The sequence below is a fragment of the Pongo abelii genome, chromosome 11 (assembly GCF_028885655.2).
Source record: "Pongo abelii isolate AG06213 chromosome 11, NHGRI_mPonAbe1-v2.0_pri, whole genome shotgun sequence".
NCBI lineage: Eukaryota > Metazoa > Chordata > Mammalia > Primates > Hominidae > Pongo > Pongo abelii.
In genome coordinates, this window is record NC_071996.2 from 91,420,465 (window position 1) to 91,446,798 (window position 26,334).

A 26,334-nucleotide genomic window follows, 5' to 3' on the forward strand; every position below is an offset into this window, starting at 1 on the left:
GTGTGCTCCAGGAGGGAAGAGTGCTGTGTCCTCACATGGCAGAAAGGACAGATGGGCAATAAAAGGTCTAGCTAGTTCCTCAAGACTTTGTATGGAGTCATAAATCCATGACCCAATCTTTTCCTAAAGGTCTCACGTTTTAATACTGTTGCTCTGAAGATTACACTTCAAAAATCTTTGAGGGAGTACAATATTTAAACCAAGCCTGTCAATCTGCAGCCTATGGGCCACATGTGGCCCAACACAAATTCTTAAACTTTCTTAAAACATTATGAGGTTTTTCAGCATTTTTTTGAGCTCATCCACTATCATTTGTGTTAGTGTATTAGTCCATTTTCACACTGCTATAAAGAACTACCTGAGACTGGGTAATTTATAAAGAAAGAGATTTAATTGACTCACAGTTCTGTATGGATGGGGAGACCTCAGGAAACTTATAATCACAGCAGAAAGCGAAGGGGAAGCAAGCACCTTCTTCACAAGGTGGCAGGAGAGAGAGAAAGCAAGGGGGGAACTGCCAAACACTTTTAAGCCATCAGATCTCGTGAGAACTCACTCACTATCATGAAAACAACATGGAGGAAACTGCCCCCGTGATCCAATCACCTCCCACCAGATCCCTCCCTCGACACATGGAGATTACAATTCGAGATGAGATTTGTGTCAGGACACAGAACCAAACCATATCGGTTAGTGTATTTTATGTGTGTCCCAAGACAGTTCTTCTTCCAATGTGGCCCAGGGAAGCCAAAAGATTGGACACCCCTGATTTAAACCATAGCAGTCTCCTTTTCTTGTAACCATAACTAGACATGGACATGACTTCCATGGACTTTGCATGTAATAACACACACCAAATCTTATAAACGATGGAGAGTACTATTACCTTGTTAATGCCATATGAATCCCTGAACTAGTAACGCTACCATCTTTTTATCTTGATAATACTGTATACTGAAAAACTTTAGTAACACATATACATTAAAATTAATTCTTAGAATACCTACCTGTATCCTAACTCTTTGGATTTAATTTTAGGTTAAGATATACTTAGTAAAATAAAGCCTTGACAATTCTTTTTAAAATGCTGATCTTCATCTGCCCAATACTTTTTTTCCCTGATAATTACCATTCCTTAATTCAGTACTACAGAGTATCTCAAAAGTAATGCTAACAATGATGATTTGGAGAGCTAAGGAGCAGAAATAATTCAGCTGTCACTATTCTGTACAGTAGAAGGAAATGTCATGACTTCTATCTTCCAACATTAATAACATAGAGCTAGGAAAGCTCTAAAAAGAAGGTATTGTCTGAAAAATAAAACTGACAAGATGTCATGATTCACATATTTTCAATTTGGAAAACATGACTGTAGAAATTCATTGGGACTTTTAAAAGCTTGGCAGTTTACTGGAAGTAGGAACTATACTAAGGAGAACCATTTTTAAAGCAGAGCTTGAGTTGCCTGTGTGGTGTATATACCCCTACAATGCATTTCAAGCCTAATAATTATTTCCTGGTTTTATAAATTAAATGTTGTTATAACAATTATAAAGAAAGTTATTTAGACAGGCAGCTATGTAGATCAGAATATAAAGGCAAAGGTAGTTATTTCTTTATCCCATTTTGACAGAGTGATAGGTATTTCTCCAAAGTACTTAACAGTAGCAGAGAAAATGATGGTTAACAATAATTGTGAAGCTGTTTTTCATATTCATAGCTATTGTAAAAATAAAACAAATATCCAGTGGGCTATTTGAAATTTAGTGAACTGTCAAACACTTTTGTTGGTGAAATCACATATTAATCCAATTGCAAATCAAAGTTCCATCATATACATGAAGCTGCTTTATTTTTATTTCAGCTAATCAACAGTGAATCATAAGTTAACTGGTTTTTTGTTTGTTATTTTACTTTATGCTGCTGTTGAATAAAGTCATAGCCTACTTTCTGAATGATCTCTAGCAAATTTAAAAGATTATATGGCTTTTGACTGCAAACCTGTTTCTGCTCTTCCATTTTGCTTTGTTGTTTTTTTTTTTTGCTTCATTTTGCTAATTTATTTTATCTTTCTGTATTTTATGAGTAGTTATAAGCTACCTTAAATAAATTTTTGGAAGTAGTGGAAAAATTTTTAATCGGTGAAATTATTTTTTAAAATATTTTTATTTGAGGAAGGAACCCCTAGGAATTCAAGATCAATCATCAGCAAAATACCCTTTCTCTTAAACCTCTCTTCTGAACCTTATTGCTGCTTCTTGCTCTGAATAAAAACCAATTCTCTCATAAGGACACTAAATCCCCAGTAGCCTCTGAAGTGGTATGTGTTTTCCTTCCACAACTATCCTGTAGCACCTGGTATAACAGGTGAATTAAGTGTTCTGCCTTTCTCTTCCCTAAAATTTTCCAGCTTTGAATTTCATATTATCAAATTATGCCACCTTTCCTCTCTGTATTGAAATCATCTACAACCCTGAGTCATTCCTTCACTGTTTTAATTTTGTAACGCTTGGTTCATAGTTTGCCCCCAAATAACTCCATACTATGAAGCATATTTTAATATACAGAATAGAATGTACATATTATAATATACAACAGCATATTCTAATGTATAGTATTCTATATAAATATAGAATCACACACTCTTCTGAGGTACTGATTTCCTTGTACAAAAATATTCTCAACCAAATAGACACAGCATTCCAAGTCCTTGGTCCATTGAGTGAAGATGTGCCATTCTGGGCTAGTAATAGAATTATCAGTGCACGATCCTATTCATATGGAAAATCACAACCAAGAAGTTAAATGATTTGCTATAAACTCTTTCTGTCTGTTGAACTGGAGATATGTAAATTAAAGGCGTTGAAATAATTTATGATATATTTCTTGAATGCTGTGCCTTGACCTTCATAAACTGGATCATTTAACAAGGCAAGTTTCAGACTTTAAACAATTTATAGTCACTGAACAAACGTACCTCAGACTTACCTCTTTTTTACCTCATAGTTGACCAACTGCATGACCTTATTAATGAGATCACCACACATCTACATAGTACGGTTATACTACTTAACAGATATATAATTATAGTACCATATCAAAATTTACTTTATTAAATTTAGAAAAGAAGTTTCTAGAAGAATATATACAATATAATTAACACCTAATAAAGTTTTAGTGTGGTATTTCCTGCAAATTGTAATCTATAACATTTGATAAGTAGTGCCCTATTTATACACTCCTTTTGTCTTTTAATTTTAACTACAGTGTCATAAGCATACTTGCTAATGTAAGTATTCATTTTATGATCCCTGTTAAATTTAAGATTTTCACTAATTAAATTCCTGGAGTTATAATGGGAAATTAAAATTATTGGGAGAACTAGCAATGATAAGTACATTTTCTTACTCGTTTGCATTTATATAATTTCAAATCAGTAGATAGAAGCCAGAAACTAATTGATTATAGTTGTTTTCTATAATCTACCTGGATTATGTAGTATGGAACAATTTAATTTTAGAGATACTCTTTGGCTTTTATCTATAAAATACTTTTAGTTATCCCACTTGAATAAGTGAGACAAGTCTATTCAATACTAACTTATTAAATCCTTAGCACTGTGCTAAACTCCATTGTCTCATTAACTCAAGAAATCCTCAGAAATATCACTACTGTTATTTTAAAGAGCAAGAAGCTTGGGATACAAAGTAGATATAACAAAACAATTAGAAACAGCAGAGCCAAGATTCAAATCTTAATCTCCATAATTCCACAGATTCCCCTTAAATTCTGCATCACTATGTAAAGTTTGACCTTGTTATTCAGTAAATAGTCCTTGAGGACAATAACAATTTACAAAAGTAAGTGCCTTAACATCAGTGTTTACTTGGAGATTTGTGTTTTACTCATGGCTTATATGATAAATTGGCAAATTTGCTATCCTGATAACAAATTGAACATTCAGTCAATGTGGGGAAGAACCAACCACAACCTGAACTTCTCCAAGAAAGTGTGTTTACAGCAGCAAGCCAAAAGCACTTTCTGTGGAGAGGCTAGGACTGTTGAGAGAAGAGAAAGTTACTTTTTCTCTCCCTGCATTTGCCCTAGGCTTTTGCCAGACCATCCACCCACTTTGCATTCCTTCTTGCAGGCTGCTGGCAGGATTTCTATAGGCATAGATTGACAGATGGGGTTCTAGTAACTGAGGCCCCTCCAGCTCCAATGGGATGTCATCAAGGACTTTAAAAAGGCCTTTCCCCAAACTACCTGCTTTATAAAATGCTATCTATCTTCAGATAAAGAGTTAATCATGATTAAGTGGCAGTAACTCTCAGAGTCTCTAGGAAAATCCCATTCTAGAATTTATTGGGCTTTATGGAGTGATGCTTCCTGGGTTTTTGCAGATGTTTCCACCTGAATATTCACTAAACTAGTGTGTTTCTGGAGCAAAGAGAATACCATTTGTTTTCTATTTTTTTTTTTTTGCATGTGGCAAGCAGTATCCGTAATTTCTATGGACAAATATAATTTTGAAATTTGTACTAGGTTAGCCCTGAAATGAGATGCAATAAGTATCATGACTCTAATGCTATTATAATGCTATGTTCTTGCCCATACTTCACTTATTTGTGTATTTTAATAGCATGCATCACTTTGAATGAAAACAATCAAATTAATCTTAGAATTGAGTTAGTATATGTATTTTATATTTTGCATTATTATCAAGGAACTGAAGTGGCACGTCACAAAATGCTTCAACTGAAATTACGTTAAGTGGTTTACTCTAATCTTCAGACATATTAATAAATGCACCTACATAGTTCATTAATTACCATTCGTATGTAACAATTAGATGCACAGTTCATATTTCAATTAATAAATGGAAGTGCACAGAGTCAAGGCTAATTTCAAATACCAGTTCTGTAGTCTGAAAATACCAAGCTTAAGTATTTGATATATTAATCAAATATATCATGAAAAATAGATAGGTATAGTTCTTTTTGAGAAAAGTGATATGCTGCAATATAGTTCTGTATATATAAAGGGAAGTTTTTTATATAATTTGGGATTATAGTTACTAATCAGGCTATTAAATTTTTATAACAGTTCCAATAAAATCATAAAGGTCTATGATAATACCAGGATTAGAAATTTAAAAGGGCAGCTGAAAAATACTTGTAGAAGGTGCCTAGGAATGTGCTACCACTGATTTTTTTAAAAGGCCAAGGAAAATCAAATAGAATCAGCATATAGTAGGGTTCAAACAAAACCCATTAAACTTTACAGTGAAGCATTACATAACTTTACTAAATAGCACTAATTAGTGATAATTGACTTCAAGTGTTGAGAAAACTAAATCAAATTATCTTTAAAAAACAGGGATTTAAAAAGTAAACAAAATTACCAAACTGAATTTAGAAGTGTGTAATAAGATTGGCCTAATTGTAACAAAAGCATGATTTGCAATAGTGGAAGCAGAATACTTGCTCACTTTTACAAAAGGGGAAGAGAGAATTAGGCTGTTTATTAGCTGCTAAGATAAAACAGCTGATCACCTCATATCTGTACCTGATTGCAGACTGATTAAAGTGAGATGGACCCAGTTGATTATACAAAGAGTACCGCACTTCTTTCCCGTACTCCACAATTGTCAGGACCCCACCATATTTGGTTGCTTGATGTTCCTGTCTTCCCGTCTGTCATGTAGTGAGCCAAAGTCACCAGCTTCCCAGCAGATTCCTTTCAGCCTACTAACAGAATTATATTGACTCTATAAAATACTAAGGAAAAAAATGGCCCTTGTGGGAAAACAATAAAAGCCACGAACCCTGTTATTCTAGCATTACTTTGGGATCTGGAACCAAATAATACACACCTGGACACATCATTCGACACCATTTGCTTTTGGAAGCAAATATTTATTGAGTGCCTGCTATGTGTCAATAGACACTTTACCCACACAATTTTTTTCCCACAGCCCACTTATAAGTACAAGGGACAACTGTCTACATTTTACAAACTAATAAGCTGCAGTTCAGTGGCATTAAAATTCATAGACCTAGCAAGTGGCAGAGCCAGAATTAAAAGCTTAAGTCCACGTGACTGTCACTCTGAAACTTACTTGCATAGTTCCACCAAGCCACGTCCACAGGGATCTTTAACTTTTCTGTTCATCACTTTCTTTTCAAGTATCTGGAACAGTGCCTGGTACATAGTAGATCTTCAGTAAACAGCTGTGGAATAAAAGAAGCTCTACTCTGGTGCAGAGCCTGCTCTCCCTGGTGCCTCCGTAGGAGGCCACCGACATTAAGCTTGTCTCAATCTGTTCCAGCTCAGAGTGTTTTTTGTTATTGTTGTTTGTTTATTTTCTTTATGGTTCCTTGTGTTGAATCTTTAAACCTGGAAGGTAAAACGGGATCCAGCCTTCTTTGCTTTGACCTTCATAGCACACTAACGACAGTTCTGCATACAGCAATGCTTTGCAGAGGTAGACCGTATTAATCATTGACAGAAAGTCTGTTAAAAGAAATCAATAAATCTGCATTTCAGGAGTATCATTAGCCCACACTCATTTTTCACTCAAAAGAACTATGCACCACCTATCAAGACCTGAAGAGTAGATTTTTCTCCTTTTCTACAAAAAATGAGGACAGGAATTTGAGTAACAGACTCCCTTAATATGATCACTCATTTTCTATGATATTCAAATATGAAAAATAAGTTCTGCTTGTAGCATGGGAGGAGGTTTTCTCAAAAATGGCTTAAGAGTTCAAAGCAAACAGTAATCACTTACAGCTAGAAAACTACGCTGTGACAATAATTGTATATTTGAAAACTTTTTGTTGCAGTTGATTTGGTTTGTTCTCAAATAATGAGGCTTTGGGTAGAATGGAATGAAAGAACCTGTAAGAAAAATAAGGCACTCTGGTCATTGAAGATGTGTGTGTAGCCTATGGCAGCATTAGTAGGTCAGAGATTTGGGTCTATTTTGTTCACTGATGTATCCTCATATCTGAAACAGGACCTGATACATAGAGTATGCACAATAAATATTTTTGAAATGGATTAGGACATAGAAATCATACTAATGATGATAATGGTAATGATAACGATAATCCAGTATCTCAGAGAAATCCTGTGAATGGTAAGCCCTGAAAGATGAAGGGCGCTAGAGCATTTAAAGAATCTTCTCTCCAAAAGGGAAAATAAGAGATAAATTTATCTCAAGAGAGCTCAGAGGGCACTTGAAATATCAGGGGTTTCTGCAAATAAATATATTTAGTGTTCAGGCACATAAGTACATTTGGGAAGATTATTTTGTGTAAGTTTAAACATGAAGTAGAGCAATGATCAGTATGTTGTATAGTCAAAAGCTTAAGTAAGTTCCGTGAAAATTAAGAATGAAATATAGATGCTTATTATTACTGTTGCACAACATTGCTTTTTAACTAATTTTGTGATCAATGAAAATTAAATAATTAGTAACCATATTGGAGAGGAAAAAGATATATTTCCTTTTACTGATAATTAGGTTCCAGCGCACTTAAATTTAAAAAATAATACTACTAGGCTTAAGAGAATTTGGTAAGCTGACCACATACTGGGTAAACATTCCTTATATAGCAATATATTGTTATAAGTAGAACTGAAAAATAATCTAACTTACCAAAACTTATAAAGCAACTAAGAATATATTTAGCATGAAATATACTCAGCCTCACTAAGAAACAGAATAAACACTTACTTAAAAGACCCTCACAAAGAGACATATTATATGTGTAGATATCCTAAAAATCTCACTTGTCTCATGTTATATATAAATCTGATTAAATTGCAATGAGAATTGCAAATAAATTAAATTACAGTGGGAATTTAGAAGAATAAATGTTTGAAAGTAACCAATACCATTTTGAGGAAAAAAAAAAAAACAAAAAACTTGCGTATGTGTTGGTAAGGATTGTAGCTGCCTCAAGAACCAAAACCCAAATCCTAGTGGCTTAAAATAGGGTGTTTATTCTTGCTTACTTTGCAGTTCATTGTGGGTGGGTTGGTTCTTTTTATTTGCTTGATGTGGCTGTTATTATTTCATTTTTATTTCTAAGCATAAATTCATTGAATGTTCATTCTGTGCTAGTCGCTGGTTGTATTTTCTCATTTAATTCTCACAAGAACACTGAGTTTTTCCCTATTTTATGAATGAGGAAAGTGAGGCTATGAAAGGTAGAGTAAAATAGTGGAATCAGTATTCGGAAACTCATTTTATCTGACTGTAATGTACATGGAATATTCTTTTGACTGCCTTCGTTTTTAAACCGCTCTCACAATAGAAACATTATATAACATACATCTTTACTAGCTAAATGGATGTGGCATAGATAAGTAATACTATCCTCAGTTCGATCCTCAGTTTTCACATCTGTAAAATAATGCAAGTTACATGAGAATATTTCCACAGCCCATGTGTTTTATAATCATGTGATTCTCTAGTGAGAAATGGATTGTGAAGCTTGCCTGGCTCCAAACCCCATGCTTTTGGTTTTCTATTCAAGTTGATGCTTATTTATTTTTATAACACTTCTGTCGATAGCAATACAGATAAATGCCCTATTTACTCCACCTGTCTCACTCTTCAGATGTGAAGGATGTTTGAGTGTGGGAGGGACTCCACAGACAGGACAAAAACTCGCTGCTTCTTGGTGTGACCATGTGGTACAAACTCGGTGGGGGAGCCTCCTGAGCAATGAACACAGTTTCTTGTTTATAGCAAGTAGACTTGTTTGGACTTAAACATGGAAATTGTATTTTAAAACAAGAGACTATAAAAATGATATACCCTATATCCATGTAAGACATGGACAAATATAATTTAATAAAGAATTGTTATAATAAAATGAGAAACAAATATTAAATAAAATATAAAGTGTGGACTTTTTAATACTCAGTCCATATTTTAAAAATTTTCTATCAAAACTTCCTTGTCCTTTAAAGGGATAACCTTTTTAGAGTATTTAATTTAAAATTTAAAGTATAACCTTTTGTTGGTATATCTATTTTAGTTTTTTTCAGGATTATAGTTTTGATTAATAAGTTTAAATCCAGTTGATTCTGACCCTGCTTTAGCAAATGACTATTATGATGTGCTTTTTAAAAATGGCTTTTCCTGTATTGTTTGGCAATGGGACCATAGCAAGTCAGCCAAATAAAGGCTATAAAATTAAATTAGCTTACTCCTATATAGCTTATCTACTGGGTACAGTTGAGTAGCTAACAGGCTTAAATACTTTTCCTTTTTTTTTTGCACATATGGAGTCAAATTGCCTCAAAGAAAATTAGTCCCATCATATTTGAGGCTCTGCAACATTGGTTACAAAGATATATACCCATTTTTTAAAAATAATGAGAATATTCATTGTTATGCCACCAATATTTATTAATCTTGAAGCAATATAAAACTTTTATATTATAAAAAGTAGGAATTATTCTCCCTTAATATTTTACAGTAATTCTGTAGAGAACATATTATCTACATAAAATTGGCATATTTTGAATTTACTTTACATAAAATGTGTATTCCAGACATTTTTGTTATAAATGATGTCCTTTGTATGTTAAATACTGTCAAATTCCATAGCAGTTAGACTTAGTAACTCTTTAGCTATGTAATTGTTATTTTTCTGATATTTAAAAACAGTCCTACATTATTCATAGTGATTCTGAAACATTTGAGGAAGGAAAGCAGATATTATAAATGAGTCCATATGATGTCCAACACTGCTCTCTACTGGCAAAGAAGCAAGTTATAAAACAACTATTCAGCCTTTCAAGTGAAAAAATCTTTCATTTTGAATAGTATTTGATAACGAGGGTGGAATCCTCAAACTTTCACACATTGCTGTAAAATAGAATACAGTGAAAGAATGGAAGAAATGAATATAGACATCACTTGTGGAAATTAGCTTAAAAGAGAAGTCTTCGTTTCATTTTAACTATTTGAAAAATAATTATAGGAATTTTGGAAAATATTAACCAAATATGACGTATCTTACTAGCATTTTAAGAGTCACCAAGGTAAATATTTTGTTTACAATAGCAAGTTTGATAACATTTCTATAGATTTAATTTCAGCAGACTGCAGCCTGTAAAATGCTGTCTTTTGTACATCTGCCTGAACAATAAGTATTCAAATACATTCAGTGGAGGGATACATGGGGTGGAGTATTTATGTTGAATATAAAATTATGTCTATAGTATCAGAAATTTGTTCTGTATTTATCAAAATCTTTATAGAAGATTTTAAAAAGACATTTACTAGTTTGTAAAATCTGACAAAATATATGCCATGCTGTTATAACTTTCATTATGTAGACTAATAATACACAAAACATTTTTAGATGAATGACTACATCTTACCTTTTATAATCTAATATTCTAAATTTCCCATTTGTGTTTTATATCGTTCTTATCTGTCCATTTTGCTTGGGAGTCATATTCAATGTTTTAATCTCAAAGTTCAATATATAGAGATACAATCACTTATACCTGCATATTTACACAATAATGCCAAATTATATAGTAATTAATGAGGTTTTGTTAGGTTTGCCTAATATTGTCATTGGCCGATCACTTTTATTTTAATGTAAATTGAAAAGATAATATGCAATATTTCTAACAAAGCCACTTCTTGGCTGTGAGGTAAAAGTTGATGCTTATTTTCATTGATACATTTTCCTGGAGTGTTCTCATTTTTCTTAGTGAACATATATTAATATTAAAATTAAAGTATTTATTCATAAATAAACAGAAAAACCTTGTTGCATTTTCCAGGCACAAGCACACAATTGTGCAAGACACACACTTGTACTCATGTAAACTCTATGGCCTGATATTTCTTAAAAAAAAATTTACCGAAATAAATTTTGTCTATTTGGATTTACAGCAGGGTCTTGAATAACACTCTTTGATTCAATGTTGTTTTATTCCATGTTATTGGTTATAAGGTTGATGAGAAAAAAAAATATCAATTCCCAGACAGGGCTACTGTCTGTGTGGGGTTTTCAGGTTCTCCCCATATCTGCGTGGGTTTTCTCTGAGTACTCCTGTTTCCTCTCGTATTCCAAAATGCGCAGGTTTGGTAACTGATCTGTCTAAATGGTCCCCTTCTGAGTGTGGGTGTGTGTGAGTGCACCCTGCCACTGGGTGGCGTCCTGTCTAGGGCTGTTTCCGGCTTTGCCCCGTGCTATTGGGCAAGGCTCCTGCCACCTGGGACCCTGAGCTAAAATAATTGAGAAAAGAATTATCTTACTTGTTTTTATTGCTCTTTCTTAAATGTATGTATAGCTCACATTTATTTCGGTGTGTAACATTGGAAGTATTTCGGTCTTTATTTAGAAGTTTGCTGATATTTTTGTGACCAGAAATATGGTGTAGGAACTTGACTGTTGTTTATATCAGTTAGCCTATGGTGAAATTGGTTTTGTTATATGTCCTTCAGCTTAAAGTTGCAGTTTCAAAGAACCTATTGATGCCGCTAAGTGAGGACTTACTGTACAGAAAAAATAAATAAATAAATAAATAAATAAATAAATAAATAAATAAATAAAACCCTGAACACTTTAAGTAAGAAAAAAATGCAGGAACAAATATCACTTGCCAGACAACACATAACTTTTTTTCTTTTGCTCTTTGCCAAAGTGAAAAATAACACTCTGAATCTAATTGTATGAAGTAAAATAGTCTGAAACATTATACTCTTTTTTTCATCATTGCTAATTTTTTTTTTGTTTTCTCACATGGAGGAATTAAGGAATAAAATTGCAAAACATAAAAATGAGTATTTTTACACAATTTTAAGTAATGTTGAATATACCAGTGTCCCATTTTTAAGAGACTGTCAATGAAATATTCCTGTATGTCTCTTTTAGGTAAATAGTAATAAAAAATAAACTTTTTGGGATTAGCTTTTAATATTTGTCAGAATTCCCTTTCGATCCATCTAACTTGTCCTGTTTATCAATAATTCATTCATTTTTATACCTTAGTAGTATTCCATGGTATAGATGTACCATTGTTTAAGAATTCACTCATTGCAGGACAATTAGATTGTTTCTGATTTTGAGCTATTAGAAAGAGAGCTACAATGAACATCCGTGCAGGACATTTACTTGAACATTAGTATTCATTTCTCTGAGGTAAATACTCAAGAGTGCAGTTGCTGCATCTTATGGTAAGTCCACATTTAGTTTGAAATGAAACTACCAAACCATTTTTTTTTTTCAGATTGGCTGTACCATTTTACATTCCCACCAACAGTGACATCCTGTAATTTTATTTCCTATATCTGGCAACCGTATTCAGGAGTATTAATGTCTCACTTGCATGATTCCCCCTGCCATTTCCTTGAACACCCATCTTATTCCCCTTTGCAGCATTATTCTCTTCCATCTCCCTCTGAAATACGGCAGCTACCTGAGGACCCAGGATTCTGGCGCTCTTTTCAATCTCTCAGCCTTTCATTGAGACCTTTGTGCCAGCATCTCCCTAATCCACATGTTCTCTTCAGAATTCTTCTTCCTCAGACTCCAGCACTGTATACCCAATTGTTGAGTCTGGTATCTCTAGTGAACACGTCAGAGTCATGTTAACCTCAATATGCTTGAGTGTATGTTTTCATTTCTTCCTTACATCTTGTTAATATGCCACCTTTTTAGAGAGAACTGACGACTCTTTCTTAAATATTACCCACACTCTGCCCAGTCCATCTGTGTGATCAAAATATAATATGTGTGTCTGTGATCTAGACATAAAATAGACATAGATACACACACACACACACACACACACACACACACACACTCATTAGGGTAAACTCCATGAATACAGGGACATTTTTACCTGATCTCTACCCAGCACTTAGTAAATGCTAGACTGATAGTAAATACTCAAAAATATTTTAAGGAATAAATGAGCATATGCAAAAATAACAGGTTATCTTCTGGGGGCTTAATTTCATTTTTATTTTATCAAATAATCTATGTCCATTTAAAATAGTCAAATATTTCTCCAAAATTTATAATGAAAAAACTAAAAAACAAAACCTTCTCTAGCCCTTCTCCTAAGCCTCACTCACTGAAGCAACTGCATTTTGCTTTCCTGTCTTTTGTTATTTTGTTCTGTTCTGGATAAAGTGTTGTACTGCTGTGCTTTTATTCATCATATTTGTAGTGGCCACCAACACCCTCCTGACATATCTGCCCTGTTTCCCTCTGTTTTATTTTAGTTCCTTCTTTTCTTACTGAGAACTGGGACATGGCAGGCAATTTTTTGAGCCTCTGCACATCTCAGTATGAATTTTTCTTTCCTCATAGCCTGGAAACTTGGTTCACAATTATCATTTCCCTCAGAATTTGAAGTTATTTTCTTCCATTATTGCTGATGTGAAGAAGAAGTCTGATGTCATTCATATTTCTGGGTTTTGTTTTTGTTTTATTTATTGTTTATTTCTCTCTGGAATCTTTTGTGATTTTTTTTCAATCTCTAGTATTTTGATGGTAAGCCTATTTGTGCTTGTACATTTGTTTTCACTCATTAATATAACATTGAGTCCCTTAATCTGAAAATTTATACCTTTGGTTCTGGGAAAGTGATTGAGAGTGTTCTGTCCTTTAGTTTTTCCTCTTCTCTATTTCTAGGACTCTATTTGGTTTAATGTTGGCTCTCCTAAAACAGGTTCTCACCTTTAGGCATGCGTCAGAATCACCTGTAGAAGATATTAAAACTGATTGCTGGGCCTCACTCCCAGTTTCTGACTGAGTAGAATTTGTATTTATGACAATTTCCTAGTTATGGTAGTTGATGCTACAAGTCCTGGGACCAAATTTCGAAAAACACTATTCTAGACCAATTCTTCAATTGTTCTAGTTCGTATCTTATTTTAAATATCTGGCTTTTGCACTCTCTGTTTCCTTTCCTTGGCCTGCATTTCCCAAAATATCTACCTTTCTGATTGTTTTACATTTCACCTTATCTGTGACATCTCCTCTGAACATCCTATTTAAAATGGCATGACACAGAAAGCAGACACAGTCACATACTCTGACTTCCACCAGTTCTAAAGTAGCATATAATTCACTTATTCATATTAATATTGTTTGGCTCACCCACTAGGATGTAAGTTCCATAAGGGTAGGGAAATTTGTTTTTTCAGTGCATTTAATAAAACAGTAATTTTTTTTTAATTAACAGATAATATTGTATGTTTTTATTCTGTATGTTTTGAAGTATATGTGCATTGTGGAATGGTTAAATCTAGCTAATTAACAAATGTATTACCTCTCTGCTGTATTCTTAACTCCTAAAATGCAACCTGAAAAATTGTAAGCATTTAATAATTACTTCTTATATTTTTTTCTAACTTTATTTTTTAATATTCTTACGATTTTTTTAAAAATACCACATGATACATTTATATGAGAAATCTAAAACAGTCAAACTCATAGCTGCTGAGAGAAGAATGGTGGTTGCCATTGACTGGGAAGAAGAGGAAATGGGAAGGTATTAGTTAAATGATACAAAGTTTTATTTACGTAGTATGAGTAAGTTCTAGAGATTTATGGTACAGTATAGTGCCTATAGTTAACAATACTGTATTATATGCTTAAAATTTTGCTAAGAGGGAGATCTTATGTTGTGTTATCACAATAAACAAGCTGAAATAAATAGAGTGGGAGGAAACCATATGGAAACATATAGATATGTTTATGGCATAGATTGTGGTAGTGGTTTCATGAGTGTATCCTTATCTCCAAATGTAAATAAGTATAGCTTTTTGCATGCCAATCAAACCTCAATAAACTGGTTTAACAAAAGAAGCATGTTAGTTGTTTTTCCAATTTTCTTTTTTTTTTTTTTTTTTTTTTTTGTGAGAGGGAGTCTCACTCTGCCACCCAGGCTGGAGTGCAGTGGCATGATTTCAGCTCACTGCAACCTTCACCTCCCGGGTTCAAGTGATTCTCCTGCCTCAGCCTCCCGAATAGCTGGGATTACAGGCGTGGGCCACCATGCCCAGCTAGTTTTTGTATTTTTAGTAGAGACAGAATTTCACTATGTTGGCCAGACTGGTCTCAAATTCCTGACCTCCAGCAATCCGCCTGCCTTGGCCTTCCAAAGTGCTGAGATTACAGGCTTGAGCCACCACACCCAGCCATTTTTACAATTTTCAATCACTTATTAGTTGAATAGCTTTAGCATTCAGGGAATACATTGAATTTTTAATTATCTTCATTCCCATATATTGTGATTGTGGTGGTTAATACTGAGGGTCAACTTGATTTGATTGAAGGATGCAAAGTATTGATCCTGAGTCTGTCTGTGACGGTGTTGCCAAAGGAGGTTAACATTTGAGTCAGTGGGTTGGGAAAGGCATACCCACCCTTAATCTGGGTGGGCACAATCTAATCAGCCACCAGCTCAGCTAGGATAAAAGCAGGTAGAAGAATGTGAAAAGACTAGACTGGCCTAGCTTCCCAGCCTACATCTTTCTTCCATTCTGGATGCTTCCTGTCCTTGAACAATGGACTCCAAATTCCTCAGCTTTGGGACTTAGACTGGCTTCTTTGCTTCTCAGCTTGCAGATGGCCTATTGTGGGATCTTGTGATCATGTGAGTTTAATTCTCCTTAATAAACTCCTTAATAAATTTCATATATATATATATATATATAATCTCCCATTACTTCTGTCCCTCTAGAGAACCCTGACTAATACAGTGATATTCAGTTAGGATTTTCAGAAAATGCAGTGTTTTTTATGACATATGATAAACCAGGATGAAAGCAATGACTTAGCTGTTGAAAAATAAGACTAACACAATCCTATTTTTTGTTTAATAAATTACATGTATTTTTTCCACTGGTATTATTCTACCTATTTTTCACACCCTATTTGATACACATAGAAAGTGTATTATTCATTGAGCCTCAGTGTCTGTCATCTCTAATTATATAAAATCAGGTGGTTATGTTTGCAGCCAACTCTACAAGCATTTTATTAATCCCCTCATTCTTATAATTTCAACTCAAATTATAGATGAGTTTCCCTAAAAATAAATGTCTGGAATTTAAATAGTGAAATAAAAATATGTGAGTAGTCAACAATCAAGCAATGGGCTTTTTCAGTGTATTAAATAAATATCTAACTCTCCTTAACCTGAAGGGGATTTTTTTGACCTACTGTCATTTTTTATAATGTTTTATACTTCTGTTATATTATAGTAGTACTGTTTATGTTCCTGTAGTTAAATCAGGGTCAGAGTTTCTATTAAAGTGATCTCATTTGATGGAGGTAGGCAAACGACAGTCTTCCAATATACCTATGACATCTGTTGGCTTAAAAAATATAAGGTTAATATTTAAAGATACTAGAATTTGACAAATTGGTTGATTATTCTCTTAATGCTTGAAATATTTCATTTAGCAACCATATTTAGAGAGATTTGTAATATAGCCATGAAATTTGTTCTGGATTACATCTTTTTTTTTATTGTTATTATACTTTAGGTTTTATGGTACATGTGCGCAATGTGCAGGTTAGTTACATATGTATACATGTGCCATGCTGGTGTGCTGCACCCACTAACTCGTCATCTACCATTAGGTATATCTCCCAATGCTATCCATCCCCCCTCCCCCACCCCACAACAGTCCCCGAAGTGTGATGTTCCCCTTCCTGTGTCCATGTGTTCTCATTGTTCAATTCCCACCTATGAGTGAGAATATGCGGCGTTTGGTTTTTTGTTCTTGCGATAGTTTACTGAGAATGATGATTTCCAATTTCATCCATGTCCCTACAAAGGACATGAACTCATCATTTTTTATGGCTGCATAGTATTCCATGGTGTATATGTGCCACATTTTCTTAATCCAGTCTATCGTTGTTGGACATTTGGGTTTGTTCCAAGTCTTTGCTATTGTGAATAATGCCGCAATAAACATATGTGTGCATGTGTCTTTATAGCAGCATGATTTATAGTGCTTTGGGTATATACCCAGTAATGGGATGGCTGGGTCAAATGGAATTTCTAGTTGTAGATCCCTGAGGAATCGCCACACTGACTTCCACAATGGTTGAACTAGTTTACAGTCCCACCAACAGTGTAAAAGTGTTCCTATTTCTCTACATCCTCTCCAGCACCTGTTGTTTCCTGACTTTTTAATGATTGCCATTCTAACTGGTGTGAGATGGTATCTCATTGTGGTTTTGATTTGCATTTCTCTGATGGCCAGTGATGGTGAGCATTTTTTCATGTGTTTTTTGGCTGCATAAATGTCTTATTTTGAGAAGTGTCTGTTCATGTCCTTTGCCCACTTTTTGATGGGGTTGTTTGTTTTTTTCTTGTAAATTTGTTTGAGTTCATTGTAGATTCTGGATATCAGCCCTTTGTCAGATGAGTAGGTTGCGAAAATTTTCTCCCATTTTGTAGGTTGCCTGTTCACTCTGATGGTAATTTCTTTTGCTGTGCAGAAGCTCTTTAGTTTAATTAGATCCCATTTGTCAATTTTGGCTTTTGTTGCCATTGCTTTTGGTGTTTTAGAAATGAAGTCCTTGCCCATGCCTATGTCCTGAATGGTAATGCCTAGGTTTTCTTCTAGGGTTTTTATGGTTTTAGGTCTATTCTTAAGATTTTTTAATTACCTGAGTCATATTTTTAAATTTCTGTCAATTCTCTTTTGTTCTTTATGTGCTACTTTCTCTAGCATCCTGGTTTTATTATGAATGCAATATATCTATATCGACTGTAGAGTATTAGCCGTCATTTTTTTTCTTGCGCTCCCTCTACTTTTCTAACCATTCCTTTTGTTGCTGTTTTTTTTCCCTCCAGTCTTTTCATGTGAGAGGCTTTTCTCGAATATATTCACATACTTGCTGTGTTTTGATATTTAATATCGACTCACTCAAAAGCCAACTGGCGGTTCTGTGGACTTGAGCAGGGCTTGTCATCTGCTAACTGATCAGGTGACCCATCTATTTCACGTGGAAACGTTAACTGTCAGCATAGGTTGTCTTGTTTTCCTCAGGGAAAAATTCTTCTGCTTGGAGGCTTGTAAGATTAGCAGCTAGTATCCTGGGAGCCAGGCTGAGAAAAGAGTCTAGGGGATCTTTCAATCCTGCATGTGGACTTCTGTTTAGTATCTTTGTCAGTTAGGTGTCTCACTTCTGCTCCCATCCATGCTTAGCATTTTGCAGCCCAGAGGTCCCTGGCCTAATTCTTCAGCTAGTTAACAACTCTTCTGTTGGGATAGGGTGAATTAACTCCCTGGTCACGGCATGATTCCGTTTTTTTGTTTCACCCTCCAGGAACCAGGCAGAGTGGAAAAGATAAAAATCAAAATTTGTATACTTTGTACAAGCCTTTTGATGGCACTTATGACAGTTATTTATGGGTTTATATACTAGACTCTATGTCCCCGGAATGTAAGCATTTAAGCCTTTAACCAGTGTCTTAGGCCAGTTTCTCCCAGAAATAAATCCCAAGGCAAAAGATTTAAGTGCATAGGATTTATTAAGGAGGTACTCCCGGAAGAAATCAGTAAATGAGTAGAAAAAGCAGAGCCGACAAGAAGAAAAAATGAAGGAAGAGTAGGTATCAGCTGGAGCCACAGCATTAGCCTAATTCCATGGTAAGCTCTGCATCATAACATTATACCTTAGCGTTTACCTTACCTCCAAACAAATAAGCTGGGCTTTTGTACCTCCACAAAACTTGTGGAGGTACAAAACTTGACTTGGCTGACTTTCCTTAGCCAAGTCAGTCGTTGGCTAAGGAATGTGATGATGGGGTGGTGTGGATATGGGAGGGATAAAAAAAACTCCCATATGCTTCTAGCTCTCAATACTGGCAAGGTGACTTTGATTTCATTGCCCAAAAGGAATACTCTGGAGGCCTTGAGTGTGAGTCATTACCAGCAAAGCATGTGGAAACTGGAAGATGGGTCTCCGAGTTGATAAAGTGGATCCCAGGAGAACTGAGCAGGCACCAGTTGTGTCCACTAAACCCTAGTATCTTCCCCTAACAATCATTTGATAAGGGAATGGCAATCGCTCATAAACACCTTGCAGTTTAAAGAGGTTTTCTTTTTTTCATCTCTTACTGCAATTGCTCTTTAGAATGATTTTATCAGGAGAGAAGAACAGCATTATTATCTCTATCTTTCAAAAGAGTCAGACAAGGCAGAAATTAGGGGACTTTTCTAACATTTTCAGATTCTAAATGTAGAGCTTGTTCTGACACACTACCTCATATCTAAGAGTTTTATAAATATTTTAGATAGGTGTAAGAAATGCATATAAATATGAATTATTTGATCTATATACCATGATTTTTTATAATTTAAAAAAATACAGGAAGTATATGGCATAAACTTTTTTGTAGTTTTAGCATGATTGTCATATAGGTTTTCTAACATTACATAAGAAAAAGTTGGGTTAAGTAGAGAGTGCTCCATATTAAGATATATTTTAATTTAATACCCACTATCACTCAAGGCTTCTCCCAGTGTTGCATTACTCAAAGGATTTAATTAAAGCTAGTGTGAAAGAAACATGTTAAAAGGTTTCCTGGAGCACAGCTAGAGGTTGATTCATTTCGAATATACTTGGAGTTCTTCCATACTTTTCCCCTATGGCCTTATTTGCATATAATACTTTTGACTCATGACATTCCTGCTGAAGTTTGAATATTCCTCCAGAAATACTGCCAGTAAAACTTACAGTCTATTACTGATACACCAGACCCTTCCTTCTTCTAGTTCAATAATTACTTCCCCATAAAGGATCCACCTTTGCTTCTCTGCTCCTGCTAATCCTAGACCATCCACTAATCGCAGTGATATGATAAATTCAGAGAAGTTGAGAACAGTTTACCCCAGGGATGTATTCAGAACTAAATAGTTTCTATTATGTTAAATCCTCTTCAGTTACTTGAACTCTTCTTCCTTTCTGCATGATCTGAAACAGTGCTTTTCAAACCTGGTGGCACATTAATATCACTTAGGGAGCTTTAAAATATATAGATGGCTGACTCTGACCCAGGCTAGTGAAATCAGACTTGCAGGCATTGGTAATAACATTATAGCTTCCAATATGATTCTTTCTCTTTTTTTAAAAAAATTGAGACAGGGCCTCACTGTGTTGCTCAGACTGGCCTCAAACTCCTGAGCTCAGATAGATCTCTTGCCTCAGACTCCTGAGTAGCTGAAACTATAGGTTGCTTATTAAAGCACCATATCCTACCCACTGCACCTAGCTAAAACACCCCCTATGATTCTGTCATTCAATCAAATTTGAAAACACTCATCCAAAACTGGAGAAATGTGACAGCTCCATTGCTGTCAGGAATAGATTTGGCTGTCTCCCATTCTTGATAGCAGGATTTCATTTCTTTTTCTGCTCAAAATTTCTCATTCACTTTGGTCATTTATGTATGCCTGGTCAACCAACAACTTGAGGTCACAGTGGGGCAAACTGAAAGCCTGTTGATATCTTATCTAGGGCCTCTTAACAATTTGGCATATTTCAAGCATATTAAAAAAGGAACGATTGGCTGGGCATGGTGGCCCACACCTGTAATCCCAGCACTTTGCGGGGCTGAGGCGGGCGGATCACAAGGTCAGGAGATCAAGACCATCATGGCCAACATGGTGAAACTCTGTCTGTACTAAAAATACAAAAATTACATGGGCATGGTGGCGCGTTCCTGTAATCCCAGCTGAGGCTGAGGCAGAAGAATCGCTTCAACCAAGGGGTCGAAAGTTGCAGTGAGCCGAGGTTGTACCACTGCACTCCAGCCTGGAAACAGAGCGAGACTCCATCTAAAAAAAAAAAACAAAAAGAAAGAAAAAAAAGGAACTGTTGTCCCTTACAGAATCTGAAAAGTGAAACTTCTCTTTGCCTCAGTGCAACTGAGCTTTACTCTCTATCCTCCATTCGTTCATCAGAAAGGGAACACCAGTTGTTGCCTGTATTTTCAACTCATCTTTGTACCTAGCTTCCACTATCCTCATGGCCTGTTAACTGTTTCTAACTCTGTTCTTTAGACTTTGGTACAAGGAATCACTTGCAATGCTTCTAGAAATATAATTCGCTTGCCCTACCTCTGAAGATTCTGATTTATTTGACCAAGGAACATGTATTTTTACATTTTAACCAACTCTCTAGGTAATTTTCATGCCAGTTGTGCAGCGAGCCCATTTTGAAAATCAAAACCCTAATTTCTTTAGTGATTATTTTTTTCAAGAATGAAGGAAGGAATAAGAGATAGCATGACTTTACTATATTTTCCCTTCTATTCTGTAAGTTAATACATGAAAAGGATTCCACTTATGGAATCTTTGATGTAGAGTTTACAAACACGTATTCTCCTATGTCTATACATAGGAGAAGTGATTCATTTGTGAATCTCTTTGGTCTTATAATTGGTGGTATGTCATAAGAGTAAAAAAAAAAAAGTCTTTGGAAAATTACATATATTTCATGAATTTAATGTTTGTTTGCCCTATATATAGAAATTTTTCTAGAATAAAACCTGTATATTTCAATTCTAATTGGTATTGAACATTTAGTGATACTAGACTTCTGTTTAGGAGGTATTATATCTTTCCAAGGTAGAGATTTTATTGCAGTGTGATAACTATTATGAAACTTTTTTCATTTTATGGATTGGTCAGGTTTTACTTAAACACACTTACTGTATTAGTCTGTTCTCATACTGCTAATAAAGACATACCCGAGACTGGGTAATTTATAAAGGAAAGAGGTTTAATTGCCTCACAGTTCCACGGGGCTGGGGAGACCTCAGCAAACTTACAATCATGGCAGAAGACGAAGGAAGAGCAAAGTCATGTCTTACATGGCAGCAGGCAAGAGAGCTTGTGTAAGGGAATACCCCTTTATAAAACCATCAGATCTCATGAGACTTACTATCATGAGACCAGCACGGGAAAGACCCACTCTTGTGACTCAGTTACCTCCCACCAATTTCCTCCCATAACACATGGGAATTACAGGAGCTACAATTCAAGATGAGATTTGGGTGAGGACAAGCCAAACCATATCACTTACTGACTACCTTCAGGTTTATTTAAAACAGTAAAATTGGCCGGGTGTGGTGGCTCACGCCTGTAATCCCAGTACTTTGAGAGGCTGAAGTAGGCGGATCACGAGGTCAGGAGATCGAGACCATCCTGGCTAACATGGTGAAACCCCGTCTCTACTAAAAATACAAAAAATTAGCCAGGCGCAGTGGCGGGTGCCTGTAGTCCCAGCTACTTGGGAGGCTGAGGCAGGAGAATGGCGTGAACCTGGGAGGTGAAGCTTGCAGTGAGCCGAGATAGCACCACTGCACTCTGGCCTGGGCGAAAGAGCGAGACTCCGTCTCAAAAAAAAAAAAAAAGGCAAAACAAAACAAAACAAACAAAAAAAACAGTAAAATTGTAGATCATGTATGTTTTATTTCTTTAGTCTAACTATAGCTTTACTTAGTTGTATATATTGGCTATTAAAAGAAGCTTGTATTTTAAATTCTACATGTTAGATGAGTCTCATAAGTGGAAAACAAAGAAAAATGTTTACTTGAAAAAAAAAGCTAATGGCGAAATCTTTGGCTTCAGCAGGTGGAAGCAAGTGGGGAGAGACGTGAGAAAAAAAGAAATTGTAAACTTTGAAATTTACTGTTGGTGTTAAATATAGTAACAAAATACAATTACATGCTTTGAATGAAAAATAATTTTTAGTTACTAATAAGTTTACTAAATTTTAACTGTTGAGATCAACATTATTCCTTTGGGCCTAATAAAATAACTTTAGTTTTCTTTCCAGTAAAAATCTGCAAGTAAAATATTTAGAAAACAAGTATGTTTTTAAAAATAATCTTTGATTAACAGGAAGTATAAATGATAAAGTTTATTTACATTTTCATATAATATAAAAATAATATAAAATAGTAATTCTATTTAATTAACATATGAGTTTGTTTTACTATTAAACCATTCTATTATGCAATCTTATATTTCAACATGATGCAATGATATATGATGTGGTAAAAGCCTGTATCTCACAAATGACCATTTTCAGTTTCTTGGCAGTACAGAAGTGGAACAGCCAAAAGGAACAGAAGTTGTGAGAGATGCTGTAAGGAAACTAAAGGTAGGGAAAGGCCTTCAAATAAATTACAAGTGTATTGACTCTGTCATGTTTTCAGCAGATTGATGGAGATCAAAGCATGAATAGCTTTGTTGCAGGTATAGCTTCACCCTATTAAAAATGAACTATTGAACAAATATAATCATATCAAGGAAACATTTTTAATAATAAACATGTACACAAAATTAATTGTTTTTAAAATATGGCATACTGTTCATATTTTTCTAAGGTATAATGTGTCACATTAAAAATCATATTTTATGGCAGTGTGTCTTGAATATTTGTTTTGTAGCTTGCCTTTACTTTGCTTGGATAATGTGAACTTATGTCCCAAATCAAAAGCTAGTAATGGCATAAAAACTATCTTTGAAAGCTAAGATATAATATTCACCAGTTAAAAATGTGGAGTCAGAGTTGATTCCAGCCAGAATTTTGCAGTGACACTGTATGTTAAAGATTTCCTAATCTACAGGTCCAACAGGATCTGGCAATGTCTATAAGTAGCCATGGGGAAACTGGTGAGACTAAGAGAGGAGAGAAGGACATTTAATAAGCAACCCCACATATCCTAGTCAACAAGTTTCCTGAGAAAATCTTACATAAGATGCTACACACCATGTTTTTCTAATTGTTCCGCATCTCGAAGGACATTGTTGTCACTGAGCTTTTAAAATTTACAAAACTCCTGCAACAGAATTCTCAGCTTTATCATATAAGAAAATATACATATCGCTACTTTTTTTTTTTACACAATTAATGTTATTCTCTATAGTTGCTCTCATATTTTTGGAGAAACAACCCTTCTCTAACTTTAGTTGGTTTAGGGACCATCCGGTTATTCTAAAGGAGGGTTAGACCTCTGAGTGTGCCAGGCAAAGTCAGAGACATTAAATGGTATTACTTTGCTTTGAGAATATCATATCTGGTGGAATCCATTCTGTGTTTAAATTGAGAAATAATTGAATTGGCATGGCTTCTATTCTGGGTAAAGAAATAAAGGTCAATACTATTTTATCCATCTTATTTTATATGAGAATATTTTACTAATCGTTTTAAGTAAATATGCTAAAATCTCCCAAAATAATATCACTCCCATTTTGGAAAAAAGTGGATTAGCCAACTATTTATTTCCACCATTCATTAGGTAATAATTCAGATTTGCCTTTTATTGGCCACTAGTTTTAATCATTCCAAAAGAGGATTTAAAAGGGCTCACAGTTTATGGACACATTGGAATAGGATTCTATTTAAATGCTTTCAAAATGTTGAGGATTCTGGGCATGAATCCAACTTCACTACAATCAGAATGTTTTATGAAAGAACAATGTTATTTACACATAGTATTTCTTTATGTCTAGGAGGTTGTTTATTCAGTCAACCCAAATCAAAAACCAAAAAAAAATTCAATTGAATAATGAATAGATCAAATGTAAAGATATATTTGAAATCAAATGCTTACTAAACAATGACGAGTTTACATATATTTTTGCAGGATTTTATATGTATTTCTATGAAGTTTCATGTTTAGAAATGTACTCTGTTAATAAAAGAATGTGACCTACAATAAGGTAAAAAATTAGGTAGTATAGTTTAAAAATGCATGCTTATTTTATAGTAGCTGTTGTTTCTCAGATGTCTTCCAAAAGGGAGTGTATTTAATAAGCAATTTTACTGTGCTGATTGCAAACATTTTGTATATCAGGAAAGTATATCTAAGGGTAATGATTCATACACTAATGATAATGGATAAAACACTTTTTATCTATTTTTATTTTTAATTTTTTGCTTTTTTATGTGTGTCAAGGGTCAGAAGCTACAATTCAAAGTATACTAAGAATATTTTTTAAATGTCAAGCCTGGCTCTACTGGCTCGAAATGACCAGTAGGTGGTGGTGTGGCTCTACTAAAAAAAAAAGAGAAAAAAAGAAACTTGCTCTTTTATCATTCGTACACATCTCCATTTTAATTTCCTGCTTATTTTTCTTTAACATATGAATTCTGACTACTTTTAAAAAAACTATGTAATTCAGTATGTGATTTTATTTGCCATGTAAGGTAACATTTTATTTATATTTACACTTTTTTCAGCAATATTAATGTAATGGCTTCTGACATTAAAAAAGAATTTAAAATTTAAGTATAAAAGCTGATGGAAAAATTAAAGAATTCTCAATAATGAATTTTTCATGCTTCTGTGTTTAATGATGCCTGCTTAGTTTTCAAAAAAATTTAAAACTTTTACTTTTTTACACTCTTTCTGTCATTTTTTTAGAGAATTTACAGTTTATAAATTTTTCCTTTATAAATATAATTATTTTTATAGGTGTTAACCTTTTAGGGTTCAGATACGATATTTATCAAAACATGTTCTTTATTTCTTAATCATGTTCAACAGTTTCTATTTCTTAATCATGTTTTAGCTGGGCTTGGTGGCATGCGCCTGTAATCCCAGCTAGTTGGGAGGCTGAGGCAGGAGAATCACTTGAACCCGGGAAGCAGGGGTTGCAGTGAGCCGCGATTGCACCATTGCACTCCAGCCTGGGCAACAAGAGGGAAACTTATCTCAAAAAACAAAAAAACAAAAACAGCAACAAATAAAACAAATTTTCTAAAATGTAGTAATTTTAAACCCTTTCAACTTCTATGTATTGAATAGCATTGTTATTGGAACGAATTTTATTTTTAATAGTGATTTATATATATTTTATTAATACAACTAGTACAGATGTTGGGGGCTCAATGTATTTCATAAACAATTTGTGACGTTTACATATAAGTAAGTATTGATATATAGATTCAAAGCTTATCAATTTCCCTGGGAGATACCCAGTGGGCAGCATTCCTGGAACCCAGTTTTAGAGTAAAGATCCCCTCACTCCAGTACAACTAAATTAAAGTTACATGAAATTACTGCAAGAAAATGTGGCTGTTGGGAATTGCTGTCAAGCCTTGTGAAGTCTCAGCCTAGTAGATTTTCCATTTGAACTTACTCTTTCTGTGTTGTATAACACTATTTTGTCTTCACAATCAGTTACCTAATTAATAAAACATTTAGAGCTTAATGTAATTATATATAAACATAGCTCGTTTCCTGCAGGGTTATTGGAAATACTTTAAATTAAGAATATAAACATGAGCACCC

The 26,334-nt window shown here is 34.4% G+C and overlaps 1 protein-coding gene across 34 annotated transcripts in view; it reads left to right on the forward strand.

The window, feature by feature from the left end:
* GULP1 (GULP PTB domain containing engulfment adaptor 1) overlaps positions 1-26,334 on the forward strand; it is a 324,107-nt gene that overhangs the window by 217,179 nt on the left and 80,594 nt on the right. For all 34 annotated transcript variants that reach the window (XM_054549588.2, XM_063712905.1, XM_063712913.1 and 31 more), the window contains one exon: positions 23,124-23,195. In XM_054549588.2, coding sequence (XP_054405563.1) covers positions 23,124-23,195 — 72 coding nt within the window. The remainder of the gene's footprint in view (positions 1-23,123; positions 23,196-26,334) is intronic.